At 36.4% G+C, this 19,458-nt stretch overlaps 1 protein-coding gene and 1 non-coding gene across 2 annotated transcripts; one reads left to right on the plus strand and one right to left on the minus strand.

The window, feature by feature from the left end:
- Window positions 1-149: 149 nt before the first annotated feature.
- Window positions 150-18,241, plus strand: LOC142979623 (putative phospholipid-transporting ATPase IIB). The gene is made up of 19 exons (XM_076124658.1): window positions 150-339; window positions 415-517; window positions 2,753-2,955; window positions 5,102-5,344; window positions 6,098-6,318; window positions 6,799-7,006; window positions 7,351-7,573; window positions 7,913-8,102; window positions 8,678-8,793; window positions 9,136-9,273; window positions 9,653-9,826; window positions 10,273-10,443; window positions 10,850-11,038; window positions 11,505-11,691; window positions 12,129-12,304; window positions 12,707-12,811; window positions 13,915-14,041; window positions 14,663-14,866; window positions 15,371-18,241. The coding sequence occupies exons 1-19, from the start codon at window positions 287-289 to the stop codon at window positions 15,505-15,507; spliced, it is 3,168 nt and encodes a 1,055-aa protein (XP_075980773.1). The 5' UTR covers window positions 150-286; the 3' UTR covers window positions 15,508-18,241.
- LOC142986496 (U12 minor spliceosomal RNA) lies at window positions 13,324-13,473 on the minus strand. Its single transcript, XR_012960386.1, has one exon. It is a non-coding gene; the product is annotated as a U12 minor spliceosomal RNA (small nuclear RNA).
- Window positions 18,242-19,458: the final 1,217 nt, after the last annotated feature.

The following is a 19,458-nucleotide window of genomic DNA, read 5'->3' on the forward strand; positions in this document are numbered from 1 at the left end:
AATAAATAGCGCATCTAATAAAGCACATAAATAACTAGGCTTATATAGAATTTCACTGAAGACTGTATCGAGTAGCCATAACTATAGTCTATTATTCTCATAGCTTGGTCTATGACTATCTATGACATTGACAGTTCACGCCTCGCTGTCAAAGCTAGAGTTTGTGTTTGTGTTTTGTTGCTGTCGTATTATTATTGTGATAATAAAAAACGAAAATCACTTATAATACTAGGTTTAAATAATGTGAGAGTCTAGAATTGTTTGAAATCAATAATTTCTGCTCAAAATGGAGACGACGCCGTTGCTGACGAGACCTAAAAAGAAATCCTTATGGTCAAGGTAAACATTTTTTATTTTCGTCTTTGTTTGGTGTAGCATTAATGAGCTGACTATTGATTGGTTTTACTATTTTAGGTTGCAATTTTGGAGGTTTCGTAGGAAGAAGTTTAATTCTAGAGTAATATATTTGGGACAACTACCAGAAGAAGAATTTCCACCTAATTATGTCTGCAATCAGGTCAGTATTACGCCTCGATATCTCGCTATGAATGTACCTACCATAGATAGAGTATAAATAACAATATACGTGTTGAATTATCTGCATAATCAGAGAAACAATTAACTCTGGATTCATAGTTTGTTTTGAAGATCAGTTGAGGTATAAATTTCATTTTGGGACTTAGATTTCAATGTTATTTTTTGCAATGGTTTAATGGTAAAACGAAAATCTAAAACAAAACTACTTTTTTTACAAACTGGTTGTGACCATAAAGTGACACAATAATTGTTTTTACTTCATTAAAGCAAATGGCATAAACATTAAATTATCATGAGCTAATAGTTTAAGGCTTAATTGATAGCATATCAATAAGCCAGTATTGTTTACATTATATTATTTATAGTACAAACTACTCATTAAGAAGATTTAGAGCACAGTAATAAAATAATATGAATTATTATGAATAAAGTTGAGCTTTATTCTCAGTCTTATCTTTAAAGAATGTGTACAGATTTAAATAGAGTGTAAGGTTTTGAGATGAGGCGACTACAGATTCACTCATTTATATTCATTTATGCAAATTAATGTTGCTGTTTAGTAAGTTTTTTTAGATAGATCTGTCCTTTAAAGTTGGTTTCATATTGAATGATTTTTCTTTATACATTGAATAATTCTCAATGTCATTGAGAATGTTTACACAGATGAACAAAGCATTAATTAACTTAAAGTAGGTGTTAAATCATGAAACAAACTGAGTAATCAGTATCAAATCAGCTTATTTTCCAATACAAAGACACAGGTTCATAACAGCTATACATAGAGTAGAAGAAATTGCCTTTGTATACACAATACCTAGTGAAGAAGTGCACCAAATATTGTACACTGAAGTGCAAATACCTACTTCACCCTAATAAATGTCACTGAGCATGAAAATGTACCCAGTATTTTAAAGTCCAAAGCATTAAAAACAACAACCCCATGGTACTTCAAGGATATCTACTCCTTCCACCCTTAAATCCTTGACTGCCACAACTAGATACTCCTAAATATTATAAAACATGTGATGTTTGAAACTAGAAAGTCAACTCTTACTTTTCATACTGTTGTTAAGGAGGTCACTAGTGAGAGTAAAAGTGATTTCATTCACTGTAGTCAGATTTATTTATTTTTGTTTTGTGTTGTTATATAGCAACATTAGTTGTTTTCCAGCTATAGTAAATTATGTAGAAGCCTGTTTCACTTTGAATAGGTACTGCAATAATGCTTTCCTTTAGAATCAATTGTTTTAATGAAAAGTACATTTATAACTTATCATAGATTGTCATGTTTAAAAGGGATATTGATATTTGAAACTGCCTTTATATGGATATATTTCTCTTTTTTAGTTTCACTAGAATAAAGATATTTTATTCCTAAATTCTTGACATATTAGTAGAAGAAATGTCCAGTCTTTTGTATACTTATTTTAATTTATTTTCAACATTCAGAAGTCTATTAAGCCAGTTCAAATCATACCTATACATATAACTACAAATAAACTACAAATTGTTCACAACCATTCTTATCAGGTTAATAAACTGTGGTTTATTGTTGCTATGTGAAATTCGCGATATCCTAACAACATGACTATTTACTGCCTCTTTGAATACAATACTTTGTATTTCTTTACATACATAAAATCACGCCTTTTCCCATAGGGGTAGGCAGAGACTAGAGAACAGAACATGTATTACTTTATTTTATGAGTGTTTAAAAAATCTAGTCTAGTGATTAAATATGACTTTTGCTTTCGTTCCCCTTCTTCTTAGTTCCATATTGGCGTCTGCGCTACTATGTCGAACGTCGATACTAAATTCGATAACAAAGGGTATTTCCCGCTTTTAACGTACATTTGATAACAAAGGGTATTTCCCATTACTTCTACATTGGTTCCAGCAGTAAATAGTAATCGAGTATAGATTCAATTTAAAAACAAAGATACGTTAAAAAAAATGGCATAATGCTATTGTTACGCGGTAGTTATATTTGAAAAGGTATAGTTCACCAACGCGGCAGGCTTAACAATAGCGTGACATGCTATATGCTTCTGATAAGAATTTGTCGTGCAAGACAGGGTAGAAACAGTTTAATAGAAAAGGCCTCCTTTTGCTGAGCAGTAGGACAACAGGACAAAAAAAAATAGCTGCTTCTTCCCTTCTTCAAATTCATTCAGATCTAAAAGGTCGGAAAACTTAACTATTAATTCTCTTTCAGAAATACAACATCATAACATTCCTGCCGCTGGTGCTGTACGAGCAGTTCCGTTTCTTCCTCAACATGTACTTCTTAGTGATGGCTGTGAGCCAGTTCATACCGAGCATACGTATCGGATACCTGTACACGTACTGGGGACCTTTGTGCTTTGTACTCGCTGTGACGCTGTTCAGGGAGGCTGTGGATGACTTTAGAAGATATCGGTAAGTTTATTTGAGCAGTGTACCGTTCTGTACGTTTGCAAAAAATACTATTTTTTGCAAACGTTCATCATCAAATGTTTTATTGAATGAAATAAAACTAAAATACGTCGAAAAGAGAGAGGTATTTATGGATTTTTTGGGAATTAGATGTACCTTGATAAGTAAATTTGTCCTACTCTTGACTTAATATAGTTTAGACGGATGTTCGTTTTACAATTACAATAAAGTTGTTCGTACTTTACACGTTATTAGGCACCATTCAGAGGGATTAAAAACAAATACTCATTCGCTGTTGTCATCAACTAGTAATAAATACAAACACCAAATCGAAATCCAGACGCCAAAAGAGGCAATGGCCAAAATACGCTGCAATAAAAAACCTTATAACATGTTACTCAATAGTTATATGCGTGATATCACGATCTAAAGTAGAGTCCCGAAGCATGCAGCTACAAACGCAACGTCCAAGAGGTCCCGGATGACACACTCTATTCATTTATATTGATTGATACACATCACAGTGTGCGCACTCGAATAGCAAATCTTTGTAGCTACGTCGTTATTATAGGTACTATAGTCGATAACAAAGAGGATATTCCCATCTATAAATAAAACAAATAAATATAAACCGTATAAGGATATTTAAATTAAAATTCCTGAACAAATTCTTGGACGCCAATCTACGGAAGTTTGCAATTACCTAATGTGAAAAACCCGTTGAGTTTGAGACCGATATGGATTCGGCCCAGTCGATCATGAAAAATGGCGGAAAACAAATGTACCTAATGTGTTAATATTATTATAATGTCACTAATGAAAGCTGCTCCTATTAAAACGCATAGTTAGATCAGTCAGAATAACAGTCATAGAGAGGATACAAACACCCTTTTATCACAAAAGATTAAAGATTATATTAAGTTCCCAACCCGCACTTGGCTAGCGTGGTAGACTCAAAGTCTAACCGACTCTAACCCTTCCCTCATGTCATACGAGACAAGACCCTTGCTCAGCACTGGGACAGTAATGAGTTAAATTAATTTTTTCGCGATGTCGCATGGAAATGGTCGCTACATTTATTATCACAGTAGAAATATAACTGGGGGAATCCCTCGTCTTTTGCTTCAAATGCAGAAGTCCCTTCCATTTCTAAATGCTTATTTAGCTACTCAAATAACTATCTTCAATATTATTGACATTCCGAATTAAAGGATCAATGTGATAGTCTTTACAAATATGTAATAATTCAGGTATGTATTACTTACTTAATATTATAAAACTATCTTTGCTTTACAAGCACAGCTGGCAAGAAGCTTGCTTACTTGAGGTTCATAAGAAATCTCAAATTAGCAATGATATTTCTGAAACAAAGACTAACACAATGAATAACTACTCATAGCCGATGATTCAGTACAGATCATTATTTTCCAGTGTAAATTAGTACTGGTACTCGTGAAACACGCAGCTCTGTTGCCAATATTACGGTAATCGTTTATAACGCGTGATAATGAATGTAAAACGTTGTATAATGTGTAGTCATAGTCGACCTTTATCGCGGCTACTAGTTAAACCAGTTATTGTTTGTTTCGTAGAAATCTCCAGTTTAGGGAAGGTTATTAATGTAGCATTTCTTATACTGTCTCGTCATTATGTAGAATTATGTTTGTATGTTTTGAGTTGAGCAGTAGATCAGTCGTTATGATTTTTTTGCTCTAAGTTTGTTTTTTATGAAATAGTTATAAGAACTGGTTTATCGAAAAGCCGGTCGCTTTTTTTTACCAAATAACTTATTGCCTACGCTTGTAGTAGCTTATATACCTACTTGAACCATCTATCTCAATGATTTGTTGATTTAATTGATTATATTATTGTATTATTATGTGTGAACTTACGTATTAAGAAAATATATGCAGTTGAATATCACACACCATCGAATTATCATTATAATCGGTCATTAGACTAAATACTCTTTCAAATAAAAAAGACTCTTGTAACTGTAATGACACACAGATTCATTTACGACCTTAATTTTGATCCCGTTAACGAAAATGGTATCAAAAGCTAGCCTATACATTAAACAAGCCTGTATCAAAATATTACCTTTAAAAATAACTTAATATTAATCTCGATCCTTCTATTTTCCACACAGACGAGACAGAGAAGTAAATCGCCAACGCTACGAAAGGATAGTCCTAGACACTCCTATCGAGGGCTACCGGCCGTTCGTGACGGAACAAGTGCCGGCCGCCGAACTGAGGGTCGGAGACATCGTGATGCTGCACAAAGGACAGAGAGTACCAGCTGATATGATCCTGCTGAGGACTAATGAGACCATGGGCACTGTGTTTATTAGGACTGACCAGCTGGATGGAGAGATTGATTGGAAGTTGAGGTGAGCTGAAGACAGATATTGGGGAAGATATTTTAATCGATGATTCGAGTTTTGAAGTATAATTAATGATGTTTTTATTATTAAAAATGTCTTTCACACAAAACGTGAATGCGCTATAGACCCGAAAGAATTTTTGTGGATCATGATTAATGATATTATTGGTCCTTGTGGGAGTCGCACTCGAACACTAAAGATACTAACCATTAGGAGTATTTTTGTTGACCTAATTTTTAGGCTTTCGTTGATACCATTTCAAATATCGGCAAAGGTCACAATCGATGGCTCGATACGATAAAATAAAATATCGTTACTGTATAAAAAATCTTAATCCATGGTACCAAGATACTCGTAACATAAATATCTTGTTCTGTTATTATTTTTATTGTTATCTACGTTCAATGTTCGTGTCATTGACACAAATCATCGTGGCTTCCTCGCTTAGTAATAAATATGATAAAAATGTTTCACTCTGTAGTGTATGAAGTGGATACGAAACTGTAGAGTTATACTCTGAACCAGATTCAGTAATGATGATATTCGGAAATCTCTAATTTACTGTAAATAAGAAAAGTTTAATAGATAAATAAATATAAATTAACAAGTCTGAAAAACACTAGAATTTTAATAGAACACAAACAAATCGAAGCTAACTAATCACTAACCATTTATGATCTTTAACATTTAAATTATAAAGCGTGCACGGATACGTCGTATACGTACTCGGACGTATAACTAACAACTGTCCATTTCCAGGATCCCAATATCTTCAACGCAGAAGCTGCCAACGGACGCTCACCTCTTAGACATCAACGCGCAGATCTTCGTGGAGAACCCGGAGAAAGACATACATTCCTTCATCGGCACTTGCACCAGGCTTGATGAAGAAGAGAGTGACTCTTTAGATATTGAGAATACGCTGTGGAGCGGAAGTGTGGTCGCTTCTGGACAGGCTACTGGACTTGTTATTTATACTGGTGGGTAATACTAATATTTATATTTTATTGTGTTGGTAGTCGTAAAGTCAGCAGAACTTTGACCCGACTTAGCGAATGTTGTCCTACTTAAAAGTAATCTTGCACGGAATTGTTGATAATATCACGGTGTTCAGATTATTGTCTTTTTTTTATGTACTATGAAACATTGCTTCAGTCCTTGCAAGGGGCAGGCTTAGTATTATAAATAAATTACGACCGAATGCAGGAATTTTGCCCTAGGATACTAAATGAATTACAGTATTCAGAAAACATAATATTCTTTTTTTTATGGCTACGATTTTCGTAAAAGAGACAAAGACAGCATGATACTTATCAGTTATCGGTACCAACAACTCAATTCGTGAGTCCTAAGTCAATGTGTTAACTGACTTGAAAATGTAAAGGGACGTTTCTGCAGCCGGCCGTTTGGCCGTTAAGACTAAATCTTTTTTCAATTTTCAATTTAACATATCCCTCCAGGGTACGAGACCCGCAGCGTGATGAACAACGCGACGCCTCGCTCGAAGGTGGGCCGCCTAGACCTGCAAGTGAACAACCTCACCAAGCTACTGTTTGTAGCTACCATGCTCATCTCCATGCTGCTCATCGTGCTCAAAGGCTTCAACGGACCCTGGTACGGGTTCCTCTTCAGATTTGTACTGCTGTTCTCTTATATTATACCTATTAGGTGAGTTGGTATACAACATTTACTTTTTTACCTATGCCTGCAAGAATGTTATATCAGAATTAGTTGGTAGTTACACGAATGCTAATTTTCCACTATCAACTTTAAGTTGCCCTCGTTTGGGAGGAGTCCTTGGCCAAGCAGTGAGACATTCTTGGGTTAAGAAAATTTTAAATTGCTTTGCCTTTACTTTAGTCATGTTTAACAAAACTTTATCTTTATTTTTCGTTACTAATTAAAGAATGTACCTGGTAGAATTAACAAACTAAAATTGTACACTAGCTGAGCAGTCTAGTGTCTGCAGATTAAAACAAAACACATAACAATCCAAAATACTTCTTTTACAGTTTAAGAGTCAACCTCGAGATGGGTAAAGCCTTTTATTCCTGGACTATTCAACGAGACAAGAAGATCGAGGGTACCGTGATGCGGTCCACCACCATCCCTGAGGAATTGGGCCGTATCAAGTACTTGCTCGCTGATAAGACTGGCACTCTGACCAAGAACGAAATGGTGTTCCAAAAACTGCACCTAGGAAACGCACTGTTTGATGAAAGTAATTTTTATGAAGTGAGTTTTTTATACATTTTTTTGATCTTCTGCTTCTTTCGTGTTTTGACTTTACAGGGCTACAAATAGTAACAGACATGACTTTCACAGTTTTGATAGTACTTTACCCATTTTGATTATACTGTCATATTATTATAGTCAAATCAAACAGTGATTGCAAAGTAAGCCTGTTGCATTTTATTGTGCCAAACTTTTCTTATTTCATCTGACTATTTTTCGTTTAATCGTGTATGAAACTGCCTTAGAAACCGTTCTGAAAAACCTTTCATCTATGTATTTAGTGGTTTTCATTCGACAATACAGCCTGTCAAAATAAACTGTAATATTTTTTCTTGCCAGGTGGAAGCCCTGCTAACACAATACGTGACGAACGACGCGCCATCGCTCCCCACATCACCGACTACTTCAACGAGTGAAGGTTTAGGCGCGTCCCCCCGGCAAGTGTGGCAGGCCGTGCTCGCCATAGCGCTGTGCCACAACGTCACGCCAGTCTATGATGTCGTTGAACACACCGACGAGACGCAGTCAGGTGAGACACTGAAACTGTGATATATAACTAAAAATTTAAAATTAAAAATAAAATTATAGGGAACTAAATATGAACTAACTTGAAATCACTGCATCTGTTCGGGAGTTATAATGCCACAGACGGCCAGACGCACAGACAGACAGACACGTCAAACTTATTACATCCTTTTTTTGCGTCGGGGGTTAAAAGTCTTATGTGGGGTTTAAACTGGGATGACTAAAGCGGAATGATTTTAGCGTAAATCGATCGTCTACTTGGCAATTCGGGTAGGTCTAAAACGACTAAATGTATGAAGCGATTAGCCGTACGGCGAAAATTAATCCGTGTAAATCCCACTTTATCTTTTAGACTTGCCATAGGCTATATTTGAAGCTTTCTTATTCACAGCAAATAAATCAAATTATGCAGAAGTCTAAAGCAAAACTACTAGCCTGTCTCTTGTTTCAACAAAAGTTCATTTTTCGTTTTTCCTTCCAAATCATTTAAAAGTGGCTTAAACAGTTTAGGTCCTTCTTGCCAGCTTACTTCAGGGTAAAGCCACTTTTGCACTAACTGTCATAATTTGTTACTTTTAGACATGGGCAGCTCAGTAATGTCTGAGAGCTGCGGCGGGGCGGTGCCGCAACAGCAACTGTGTGACTACCAAGCTTCCAGTCCTGATGAGGTGGCGCTTGTCAAGTGGACTGACATGGTAAGTAGACTACTACACATTTTGATCCTTTCAACAATCTTAAACTTGAGCTACCTTTAGTGATTAAGATCAATAAATTCTACTGCAAAATAAAGTCATTTGAGTAGTAACTAGTAAGTTTGTCATATGTTCCATTTAGGTAAAGAGTTTTCTAAATCATATCATTTACGTAGCACCATTTTAACTGCCTCTGAAATATCGGTGTTCCTTCAACGTTTTTCTATCAGTAATATCTTCAAATCAAGGTCTTTCTCGACCTGATTTATAACTGTCATCTGCCATTATTAATTGCAAAAAACGATCAACAAGAAAGCAAAGTAATTATCAGTTATTTGTTTACAGATGGGTATATCGTTATACCGTCGTGATCTACACAACATATCGCTCAAGTTGCGAGCGGCGAACGAGATCAAACAGTATTCTATCAAGCAGATATTCCCCTTCACCAGCGAGAGCAAAATGATGGGCATTATTGTACAAGTAAGTTTAAGCAATTGTAAATAACAAACACATACTCTAATGTTGTACGTAATTGGCTTATATATATAGGTCTGATTGCGTGATATATTTTCTTGTTGGAAATAGTAGCCCATATTCAACTCGGACTTTACACTTTTCCAATTGTAAAATGGCATGAAAATCTGTACAGCCATGAACCTGACATGCCAATAGACGGAGATAAACTTTTGAATAATATTGGAATGGATTAATTTGTCCTAAACACTTTTTTAAAGCTTCAAATTAATAATTTTGACCGTTCGTCACAATGATCACACTACTTGTATAAATGTAGTTCTAGATGTCGCTTTGCTTCTAATTTATATTATAAATTTATAACAGATAATTAATATTGTTCCAGGAGGAGAACTCAGGCGAGATCACGTACTACGTGAAGGGCGCGGACGTGGCGCTGTCGCCGCTGCTGGACTGCCGCTGGCACAGCGCCGAGTGCACCAAGCTGGCGGCCGACGGGCTGCGCACGCTCGTCATGGCCAAGAAGACGCTCACCGAACAACAGTACCTGGAGTTTGAGGTAACGACCGAACACTCTGACACTATCGTAAAAAATGTGTAGTTGATAACCTGTACTCTTTATGTTACAACAGTGTTGTCAATGAAATTAACTTGTTTTAGTATTATTACATACTTCATTCATAAAATATTTTGTATTTTAAAATATAACATGGATTTGAATTCAGCATCAGAAGTGCTTGAAAGTTCTCAATTTTAAATATATTGATGCTTTATTTTTAATATAGCTCCTATTATAGGCTGAGGCGAAAAATGATATCCACATTTCTTCGTTAACCATATTGTCCCCATGAGGTCACCCCATTGCTATGTGACAGAACTCCAGGTTACTTTTGATCAGGAGTCCTATACACTACCTCACGAACCACAAACTCCGTCACTCATTGATGGACAATGGACATACTTAATTGATCTCCAAATCTTATGAAGTGAATCATCTTATTATAGACTGAGTACAAAGAAGCCCGTCTCTGCGTGACGAACCGCAGCGAGCGGACGGCGGAGGCGCTGTCGAAGTTACAGCGCGGCCTCACGCTGCTGGCCGTCACCGGCGTCGAGGACAAGCTGGCTGACGACGTGCCCAGGACACTCGGCATGCTTAGGACTGCGGGCATCAAGGTACAGATACACTTGGATGGGATAGCGGAATATGAAAGAAAAAAAAATACGTTAAACGAATAGATGAAAGAAATCATGAGTTCTCTCTTGATCAGTTGCATCATAATGAGAAATGTCAACAAACCGAATGGTTATGAATGATTTAATCATCTTTACATTACACTTGTTAAACATGAATGAATATCCAAATTGTTGTTGGCTTTATTACCTTACTACTTTTTTACTTACGTATTAATTTACGAAGCGCCTAAATGCCGACCCAGTGTACGCAGTACTATAGGAAAACTTACGGACTCTACGCTCCGATTCCGAAGTGAACGTGCAGCTTCAGTCTTCAAATTCATTGTAATATTACATGTAACAAACTAGTATATGTAAATTTATATACAGTTCAATTTGACTACAGATCTGGATGTTAACGGGCGACAAGTTAGAGACGGCACTATGCATCGCTCGCTCGCTGCAACTAGGCGGCGGGGCACAGTGGCGCGTGGCGGCCGAGTGCACGTCGCGGCGGGACGCGCTGCGCCTGCTGCAGACACTCAGCGCCGCCGACAACGACATGGACCTCATCATCGAGGGCGAGACCTTGGAGGTCAGTCACCTTAAACAAGTTTTTTTATGGGCTTAAAGACATGTATGTTTAATCCTGTAGGAGCTTTACGAAGGCAAGGCAGGTAGTGTGTGCATGCGAAGCGAGCCCATCAATGACGAAAATATAATGATTTGTATTTAACAAATGTAACTACTTATCGGAAAAGCTAAATTTTTTTGCACGCAATATTTATGGAATTTAATAAACACGAAGTAAAAAGGAAGCTGAGCTATTGATGGTCTACTATCTTAGCTTACCAATATGGTAATAATTCCTGTTTTTATGTACATTCATAATTTCACGCCTTTTTCCAATAGGAATAAGCGGAGACCAAAAAACGCCACTTGATACGAACCTTACAAACTTATCTTGACTCATTCACATCCAGACATCTGTCATAGAAGACCGTCGGTTTCGAGTATTACGCGTAGTACTAGTTTAACAATCTATTTACTTTTATTTCAAGGTATGTCTCCAACACTACGAGGAAGAGTTCGTAGAGGTGCTATGCGGGTGCAGCGGTGTGGTCGTAGCTAGGTGTTCACCCACACAGAAGGCAAGAGTGGCGAGGTTGTTGCGAGCACGGGACCACGTGGTCGCCGCGGTCGGGGACGGCGGAAACGATGTTGCTATGATACAGGAAGCTGATATCGGTGAGTTGTTATTACTTATTTTATATGCACATTCGCTAAATGTATCTATTATATTTGTAATTTCTTCGTTATCGCTATGTCAATGGCGAGCTTGTTTGAAATTCATTAAAAAGTAAAAATGTTGTTGCATTGGAAAAACGGATGATTATGTGTTAACTGTTTTACGATACGTTTATGTTAGTAAAATAGAAGCAACACTGTGAGCAAATCTTGCATGTCTTAGCGTTCTTTACACTTTTTTAATTCTTTAAGAATATCAAATATCCCATAATGGATGACAAAAAACGACAATCGATATCGGCGCTGTAGCGGGAGTGTTGCAGGTAACGGTGATTTGTACTGAAAACTGTTTTAGCTTATAGCCTGACGAGATTCTTATACTAGGACAACATTTATGCTCTGAAGACAAACAGTAATATGTGTAATATTGTGTGTAGGCGTGGGTATCGAAGGTGCCGAGGGTCGTGCCGCGTCGCTGGCGGGCGACGTGAGCGTGCGGCAGTTCTCGCGCCTGGCGCGCCTGCTGCTGGTGCACGGGCGCCGCGCCGCCATGCGCTCGGCCGCGCTGTGCCTGTTCATCGTGCACCGCGGACTCATCGTGTCCACCATGCAGGTTATTTTTACTTTTGTGTAGAACCAATACCCTGATTTTCCTAAAGTAGAAGTCGTTTTAATGCGGTCAATATTAATGAATAAAGCTAATGACACGTAAGTCACATTCCCTGCGGTCTGTGTCGTCAAAGACATCAGAAGATATGGTACAATATTTTCTAATGTTACGATATGAAATCGGCTGGCTCTGTTTGACATGTCGTGAAATACTTGTCTTAATACGATTTACGGCTTAACCTCAGTCGCGCAAATTCAAGTTTTTTGATAGTTTATCCAAAAATACAAAATCGGAGGTTGTCTTTGTTATTCGCAACCGTAAAAAACCCCTGTTAACAACAAAATATGTCAAGATTTATTTATAAAATGATGCAGATATTAAAATGTTATTTGTATTTTTTTACAGGCTGTGTTCTCCGTCGTGTTCTACTTCTCGTCCGTGTCTCTGTACCCTGGGTTCCTGATGGTTGGCTACGGAACTGTCTTCACCATGCTGCCTGTGTTCTCATTAGTAAGTACTAACATCGCTTTTTATATTACTAACTACAACTATTTTAACTTGACTTTAATTTTATTGTGCAAATTAGTTGTGCAAATTTATTGCGCAATATTATTGCAGGTCTATGGACGGCTTAATAATGTATATCGGAATGAATAGTTAGCTTAAAAATAATCAGCTGGTTGAAAATTAGGCCTCTGAAGAACAATCATATTTGCGCAATAAACTTGCACAATTTTATTGCATGCAATTAACTATTACATTAACACTAAATGGTCCCTCCCTTGTATTTTAAGTGATCAAAATATTGCATATTAAAAACCATAATCGATCAATAATAATAAAGTTATTATTATCTTAGAACGCTCTACCAATTACTGCTTAAAAGTAAATGTAGCAAGTGGCCTGCTAGTGAGGTCTATATGAACAATTAACTTGCGTAATGAATTTAGTCGAAGAGTCGGGGTCATGTTCAAATCTAATATTAAGCCTTCTGTCCTGAATATTTTTGTTTTGTTAAATCGAGAGCAGATCGCTTCACCTGGACCGCCCTCAAAGTAGGAGAGCAGTCCATGGGACGACCTGAACCCTGCAAAAATACGTTCGCCCTATGCAGGACATAGCCTAGAGGTTATCAAGGCCAAATAATTTCCTTACTCAATAGATTGAGGCACGAGTTGATAACGTGTTCTCGGACTATTTATATGAGCCGCGTGAGCGAAACCATAGCGCGATTCAGGATTAATGCACAACGCCATCTATCGAGCGAGATGGTAAACTTTTTAGTTTATTTTTAAGGCACTGGTGTGAAAAAGTTTGTTATCTGTTAGTAAACGCGTGATTTACTAGTATTCTATTATAAAATAGTCAAGCCTTTTAAATCTCAAAGAATTATAAGCAAAGTTATAAATTAATGAGCCCTTACCATCTTGCAATGCTTCTAAAAAATACATTTTGGACCAGTTTCAGTTTACAAACAAGTCTGATGCCATATCTGATATATAAAGTGGCAACAAATAAAAAAATAAAACCCTGCCTAAATTCCACTGTATAAGCTAACCTATCGAGAATTAGTAAAACTGGCCAGTTATAAACTGTATTGTGTTTGTAAACAGGTATTAGATAAAGACATACCAAGCTCGACGGCACTCCGCTACCCGCAGCTGTACAAACAACTGAGCAAAGGTCGGCAGCTCTCCTACAAGACCTTCTACATATGGACCGGGATATCTATCTATCAAGGTACACTATAAAACATTGCAACAAATCGTTAAAAAACTAGGCAAATGTGAGATCCACGCATTCATTTTTAGACTATATTTTTTTTCTGAGGTTGATTCTTTGTTAATGTGCATTAACGCATTTTCAATATAGTTAACCTCCATGGCCTACCTTTTTATTTTTCATTCTGTATATTACTGTCAAAATCAAGCTCAAATATGTATACCAATAATACGAAAAGTATAAAAACTTTTTAACACATAAAATATTCTTAAATGTTATTTATTTAGATTTGTCAAATGACATATAGTACTTAATTATTATAAGGAAGTTAATTATGTGGTCCTGATACATTATTGCTCCTAACATATGGTATGATCAGAGACTGGTAAATATCCTAGCCATATTTCTTAATTGACGTTTAATCTTTAACATTGATTGTTGGCAGCACCTCGCATGATCAATTATTGTATCAACCATCTTCTCATAAGGCTCTACCCCCTTTCCGAGCTAGTGGAAGATTCAGTAATTATAACGACTATCATAAGTGTCAATATATTACCTAAATTAATAAATGATTTGATTTAGATTTTTATTTATATTTAAACCGATTGTGATCTTACTATTTCTAAACTTACTTAGGTGGTGTAATAATGTACGGCGCGCTAGTATTATTCGAGGACCAGTTGATCCACATAGTGGAGATCAGCTACACGGCGCTGATCCTCACCGAGCTGATCATGGTGGCGCTGACCGTGAGCACGTGGCACTGGCTCATGATCGGCGCCGAGCTCGTCAGTCTGCTCATGTATATCGCTACTTTGCTTATATTTACTACGTATTTCGGTAAGTCTGAATACTACTTAAAAATTATAGATTAGAAGACTTTATTTTTGGTTAGAAGACAGGCTTGACATGTAATAAGTCAGGATTAAAAATTATAAATTGATACAACCAATTTCACCTTTATTTAACAATCAGTTAAATAAACTATGTCCATTTTTAATAACATTACCTTTTCTATTTGATAGTTCATCTGTAAATTAAATTCAAAACTCAAACTTTCCACTACTGTTTTGAACCATCCCCAATAAGATGAAATTTTGGCAATCTATGGTTGTATTTGGCCTAAATTTATGTATGATTTAATTTAAGTTTTAGGATTGCAAAATTTAAAACCTTGCATAATTAATAAAACTAGAATTATGCAAGCCATCTATACACTTGATAAGTTCCTAAAATAATTATGTTATTCATGGCTTTAGCATTATTAACCAACCGATGGTAAACTTATGCAACCAATAAAATATTGAATACGAACAAAATCATAATGTCTTTTATTCCCAACAGACGCAGACTTCATCCGTCACTGGGACTTCTGGTGGAAAGTGATAGTGATAACGTTAGTGTCCTGCCTCCCGCTATACATCGTCAAACACATGCACAGGAAGTGGAGCGCGCGCCAGTACAAAAACATTAGAAAATGATCCCTAGCTGTAAGTCTATTAGGTACTTTTTACAATGTGATTCACACCCCATATAAGAATTGCACACTCTATAGAAAAAAAATTAGGGTTATGTTACTTTGCATGTTGTAAAGAAATATGTATTATGTTCGGGCCTTTACAAACGTACGAACTACTTTATAGGCAACAGTATCATCGAAATGTGACGACATTAGTTCTATAAGACATTCAAGTGTGAACGAGAGGTCAGATAAAAATGATATAACGTAGTTGGCACGTTATAATGACCCGAGTATATAAACGTTAGTAAGTGACGCGTAAGCTCGAATTATTGTTTTTGTTCTTTCACTTTCAACTTGACGATACGGTAGTAATCCGTGCTGTCATTTTAGAAAGGCACTAGAAGTTTCAGCTATGCAATGTCATCGATAAGTTATGTAGAATGTCGAAAGATGTTCAAACATACTCTTCATAATTGCTCAACTTTCAAAATCTTTTTTAATAGCTGTATTACAGTTAAGAGCGGTTTTGGAAATGGATTATGTATATTTATATATTTCTATATCATTTTTTCTTAAATGAATTTGTATTTTATGTCCCTGTACTTTAAACTCTACCTATTAAACTACTTCTTGTACACGTGCAATCGTAACACTCAATTAAATAGTATTTTAATGTGTTAAAATTATGAATTTAGCAACTTTATTAATCTCTCTTATTACCGTGATAGAGTCTTAAGGCAACATTAAAAGTATTACCATCAGAAAAAAAACCTTATTAGTTATTTTGTAGCTAGCTACTAACTTGTAGCTAGGGACGATCGGTGCAAGTCACCACGTCTTGGTGCGGTCATACACTACACTTAGACCTTGTCCAGAAGAGACGAATTTGTCGCGAGTCTTTTGCGCGTCTTTCGTGCGAACGTCTGTCCACAAGGAGCGTGAGCTTTGCGCGTATTTTGAAGACGCGCGTGTGGACGCGATATATGGAAGAATTCGCGCGAGTCGAATTGCGGCATATTCGCTTCTAGACACAGTCTTAGATGTTTGAATTTTCGTATTTCTTAACGATTCGTCATGTAATACAATATTTTTAATATTGTCTAAAGCGATTATAGATAGAATAAATCAAAGTATTGGTTATAATGTTATATACAGGTTTAATATTATATTATAATTGTATATTATTGTAGAGTATAACCGATTGTTTATTGTATCAGTATTTTATAAGGAAAGTTAACTGTATTTTGCAGTTGATAAATAGTTGTCATTGATGTTTGTTAAGCTTTTTTATCGCTGTTGTTTCAATCAGTGGAGTAGCCAGGTAGTCTGTGCCCGGGTGCAAAAAATAAATCACCCACACCTAACTACAAGACACAATTTTAAAAAGATGGTCATCGGACCGCCTGAGGTCGGGCTCGGCCCAGGCCGCACCGCCTTGCTGTATACCGTAGCTATACTCACGTTCGAAATGGCCCAAATATAGTAGCGTGCTACGCTACAAACTTCAATAGCTTTATTTTTCTGAAAGTAAAGTGAATCCATAGGCAACGCGAGTAATTCTATAGTTATTTATGTACCTAACTTCAATTAAAAATATGGACATGGCGATAAAAATGTACGTAAAACAATGAGAATGTATTATAATTATTTATCAACTGCAGAATAATTGCATGTATAGTATAATAGTATAGTATCAATTAATTCCAAGGCTGTGTACACAAAATGATGTTAAAACATGACCTTGTATATGGGTGTAGCCGGAATCAGCTTCAGGAAAGCAAAAAGAAGGCCTTTTGGCATTTCTTTCTACGGAAAAGCAGTATTCAGTGCAACATTCTATACTCAGGCCGTTACGAACTACGGCATAGTCAAAAGAATCATAGGAATGTGGCAATGTGTAAGTGTGAGCGAGACACTCCGCTCAAAAATACATGACTAACCCCCGGTTTCAGTTCGGTTCTATAGCGTTTTTTATATGAGTTTAAACGCTATTGAATCGATATACTACCGCTAAATGTACTCAGAAACCGGGGGCTAGTTCGCGCGCTTGAAATGGCCCGAGTATAGTAACAGTCGCATAGTAGTATTTGGGGCAAGGCTCATCAAGGCTGTATGTAAAAACCTCGCGGTACTTTGACCAATATTGAAACAAATGGAACGATAGACCAAATCGAGTTGCACTAAGTTAGGCTGATTGCGGCTACGCCCATACTTGTACAGCTATATATTGTATTGTTATAGAATAATAAAACAACTGACTCGTGATATCGACTCGTTATAACATGTTTATTCTTCGGCGAAAATCGTTAAGTATGCTATGATTTAATTAAATAATCAGTTTCTAATGAATTTGTAGAAAAACGTCTTTTCATTGAACGTAAGAGCGCATAAAAACGAACTCTTATGTACTTGCACGTATCGCCAGCGTATATGCAAATAAGCGTACAGTCAACCTGGGTAACTTTGAACCATTTGGGTAACATTGACAGTGGGAATTTGAGCTAGTTTCGATAATTTTTTCATATGAAACCAACACAATTGATAAAAGTTTGCAAAATTAAAATAAACCTTTATCAATTGTGTTGGTTTCATATGAAAAAATAATCGAAACTATGTAGGGTAAAGCACCCAGTAGTCAGCCTTTTAGTGAAAATGTCAATTTGATTTAGCCATATTTTTAACATTTACAACTAGATGTAAAATCATTAGTCATTGTATGAAAGGTAATTTATTAAACTTTAAGAAAAAATTAACAAAATATCATATTCATAAGATTATTATGGAAAAAATCCGCATTAAACAAAATATGGCACTTTTTACCAGTAGTCAGCCCCATGTCGCCACTAGTCAGCCATGTCTTACCCAGTAGTCAGCCTCTTATTTACTCAATACAAATATTATATTTTAAATATATTTTTATTGAAATCTCCAGGAAATGAAGCACATTTGCAATAATACCATGCAGTACAATTTATATATCGATTCATTTTTAACCCCCGACGCAAAAAGAGGGGTGTTATAAGGTTCGACGTGTCTGTCTGTGTGTCTGTCTGTCTATGGCATCATAACTCCCGAAAGGATGCAGTGATTTCAATTTAGTTTTTATTAATTAAAGGTGACTTATGTGCGAGTGTTTATAGACATGTTTGATGAAAATCGGTGAAGCCGTTTAAAAGTTGTGGGGGGTTAAAGTGGGGAGATTAACCGAATGTCTGCAAATTTACTCGGACGGGGTCTCAAATGGCTTCGCATGCTGAGAAAGTTGGTGGTGGGAAAGTTAGAATGGCTTAACCTAACCACCAACCTATAAAAAGTATGAAATAAAAAAATATATTGTGAAATCGGGAGTTTTCAAGATATAAAGTTATAGTTATTAGCACTTAGGTAATTGATTTCTAAATGTTTTCTAGTTAATCTTTCTTCACACGGTTCACAGCGATAAAAGTTTATTTTCTGTTCCTTTATTCCTTCTGTTTCTCAACTCTCCCCACTCTACAAAAGATGCTGTCTTCTATAAAACTATTTTAGCTTTCTTGATGTGTTGACACATAAGTCAATGGTAGGCTAGGAAATTATAGACGTAGGATAGGAAGGTAGATGATAGAAGTAACTGGTATCATTCCGTTCTTTTCTCATTTCCCAAAGTTCCTTCGTGTTTCGGAAGGCATGGTAAATTGATAGTCCCGGCGGGCATATTCAAGGATATCTGGCAATCGTTGCCATTAGTCAGAAGCTTGAAAATCTGATAACCAGTCTTATGGTAGTCGTGGTATAGCCCAATAACTGGGTTGTGGAGGTCATATAGGCAGTTGCTCCATGTAAAACACTGGTATTCAGCTGAATACCAGTGTTTTAAATTATTTGATGCAGCTGCATCCGGTGAAACTGGAAGCTGATTCCAGCATATCGTGACCAGTTTCTTAGGGCAGTCATTTGTTTTTGGGAGTGCACTTAGTCTAGCTTAATGGTG

Source organism: Anticarsia gemmatalis, chromosome 2, assembly GCF_050436995.1.
Source record: "Anticarsia gemmatalis isolate Benzon Research Colony breed Stoneville strain chromosome 2, ilAntGemm2 primary, whole genome shotgun sequence".
NCBI classification, from domain to species: domain Eukaryota; kingdom Metazoa; phylum Arthropoda; class Insecta; order Lepidoptera; family Erebidae; genus Anticarsia; species Anticarsia gemmatalis.

Excerpts from the sequence above, each read along its gene's own strand:
- LOC142979623 (XM_076124658.1), top strand. The coding sequence starts at position 287 with ATGGAGACGACGCCGTTGCTGACGAGACCTAAAAAGAAATCCTTATGG. Across the intron at positions 7,007-7,350 it reads TCTTATATTATACCTATTAG|TTTAAGAGTCAACCTCGAGA; the intron begins GTGAGTTGGTAT and ends CTTCTTTTACAG. Across the intron at positions 9,274-9,652 it reads TGATGGGCATTATTGTACAA|GAGGAGAACTCAGGCGAGAT; the intron begins GTAAGTTTAAGC and ends ATATTGTTCCAG.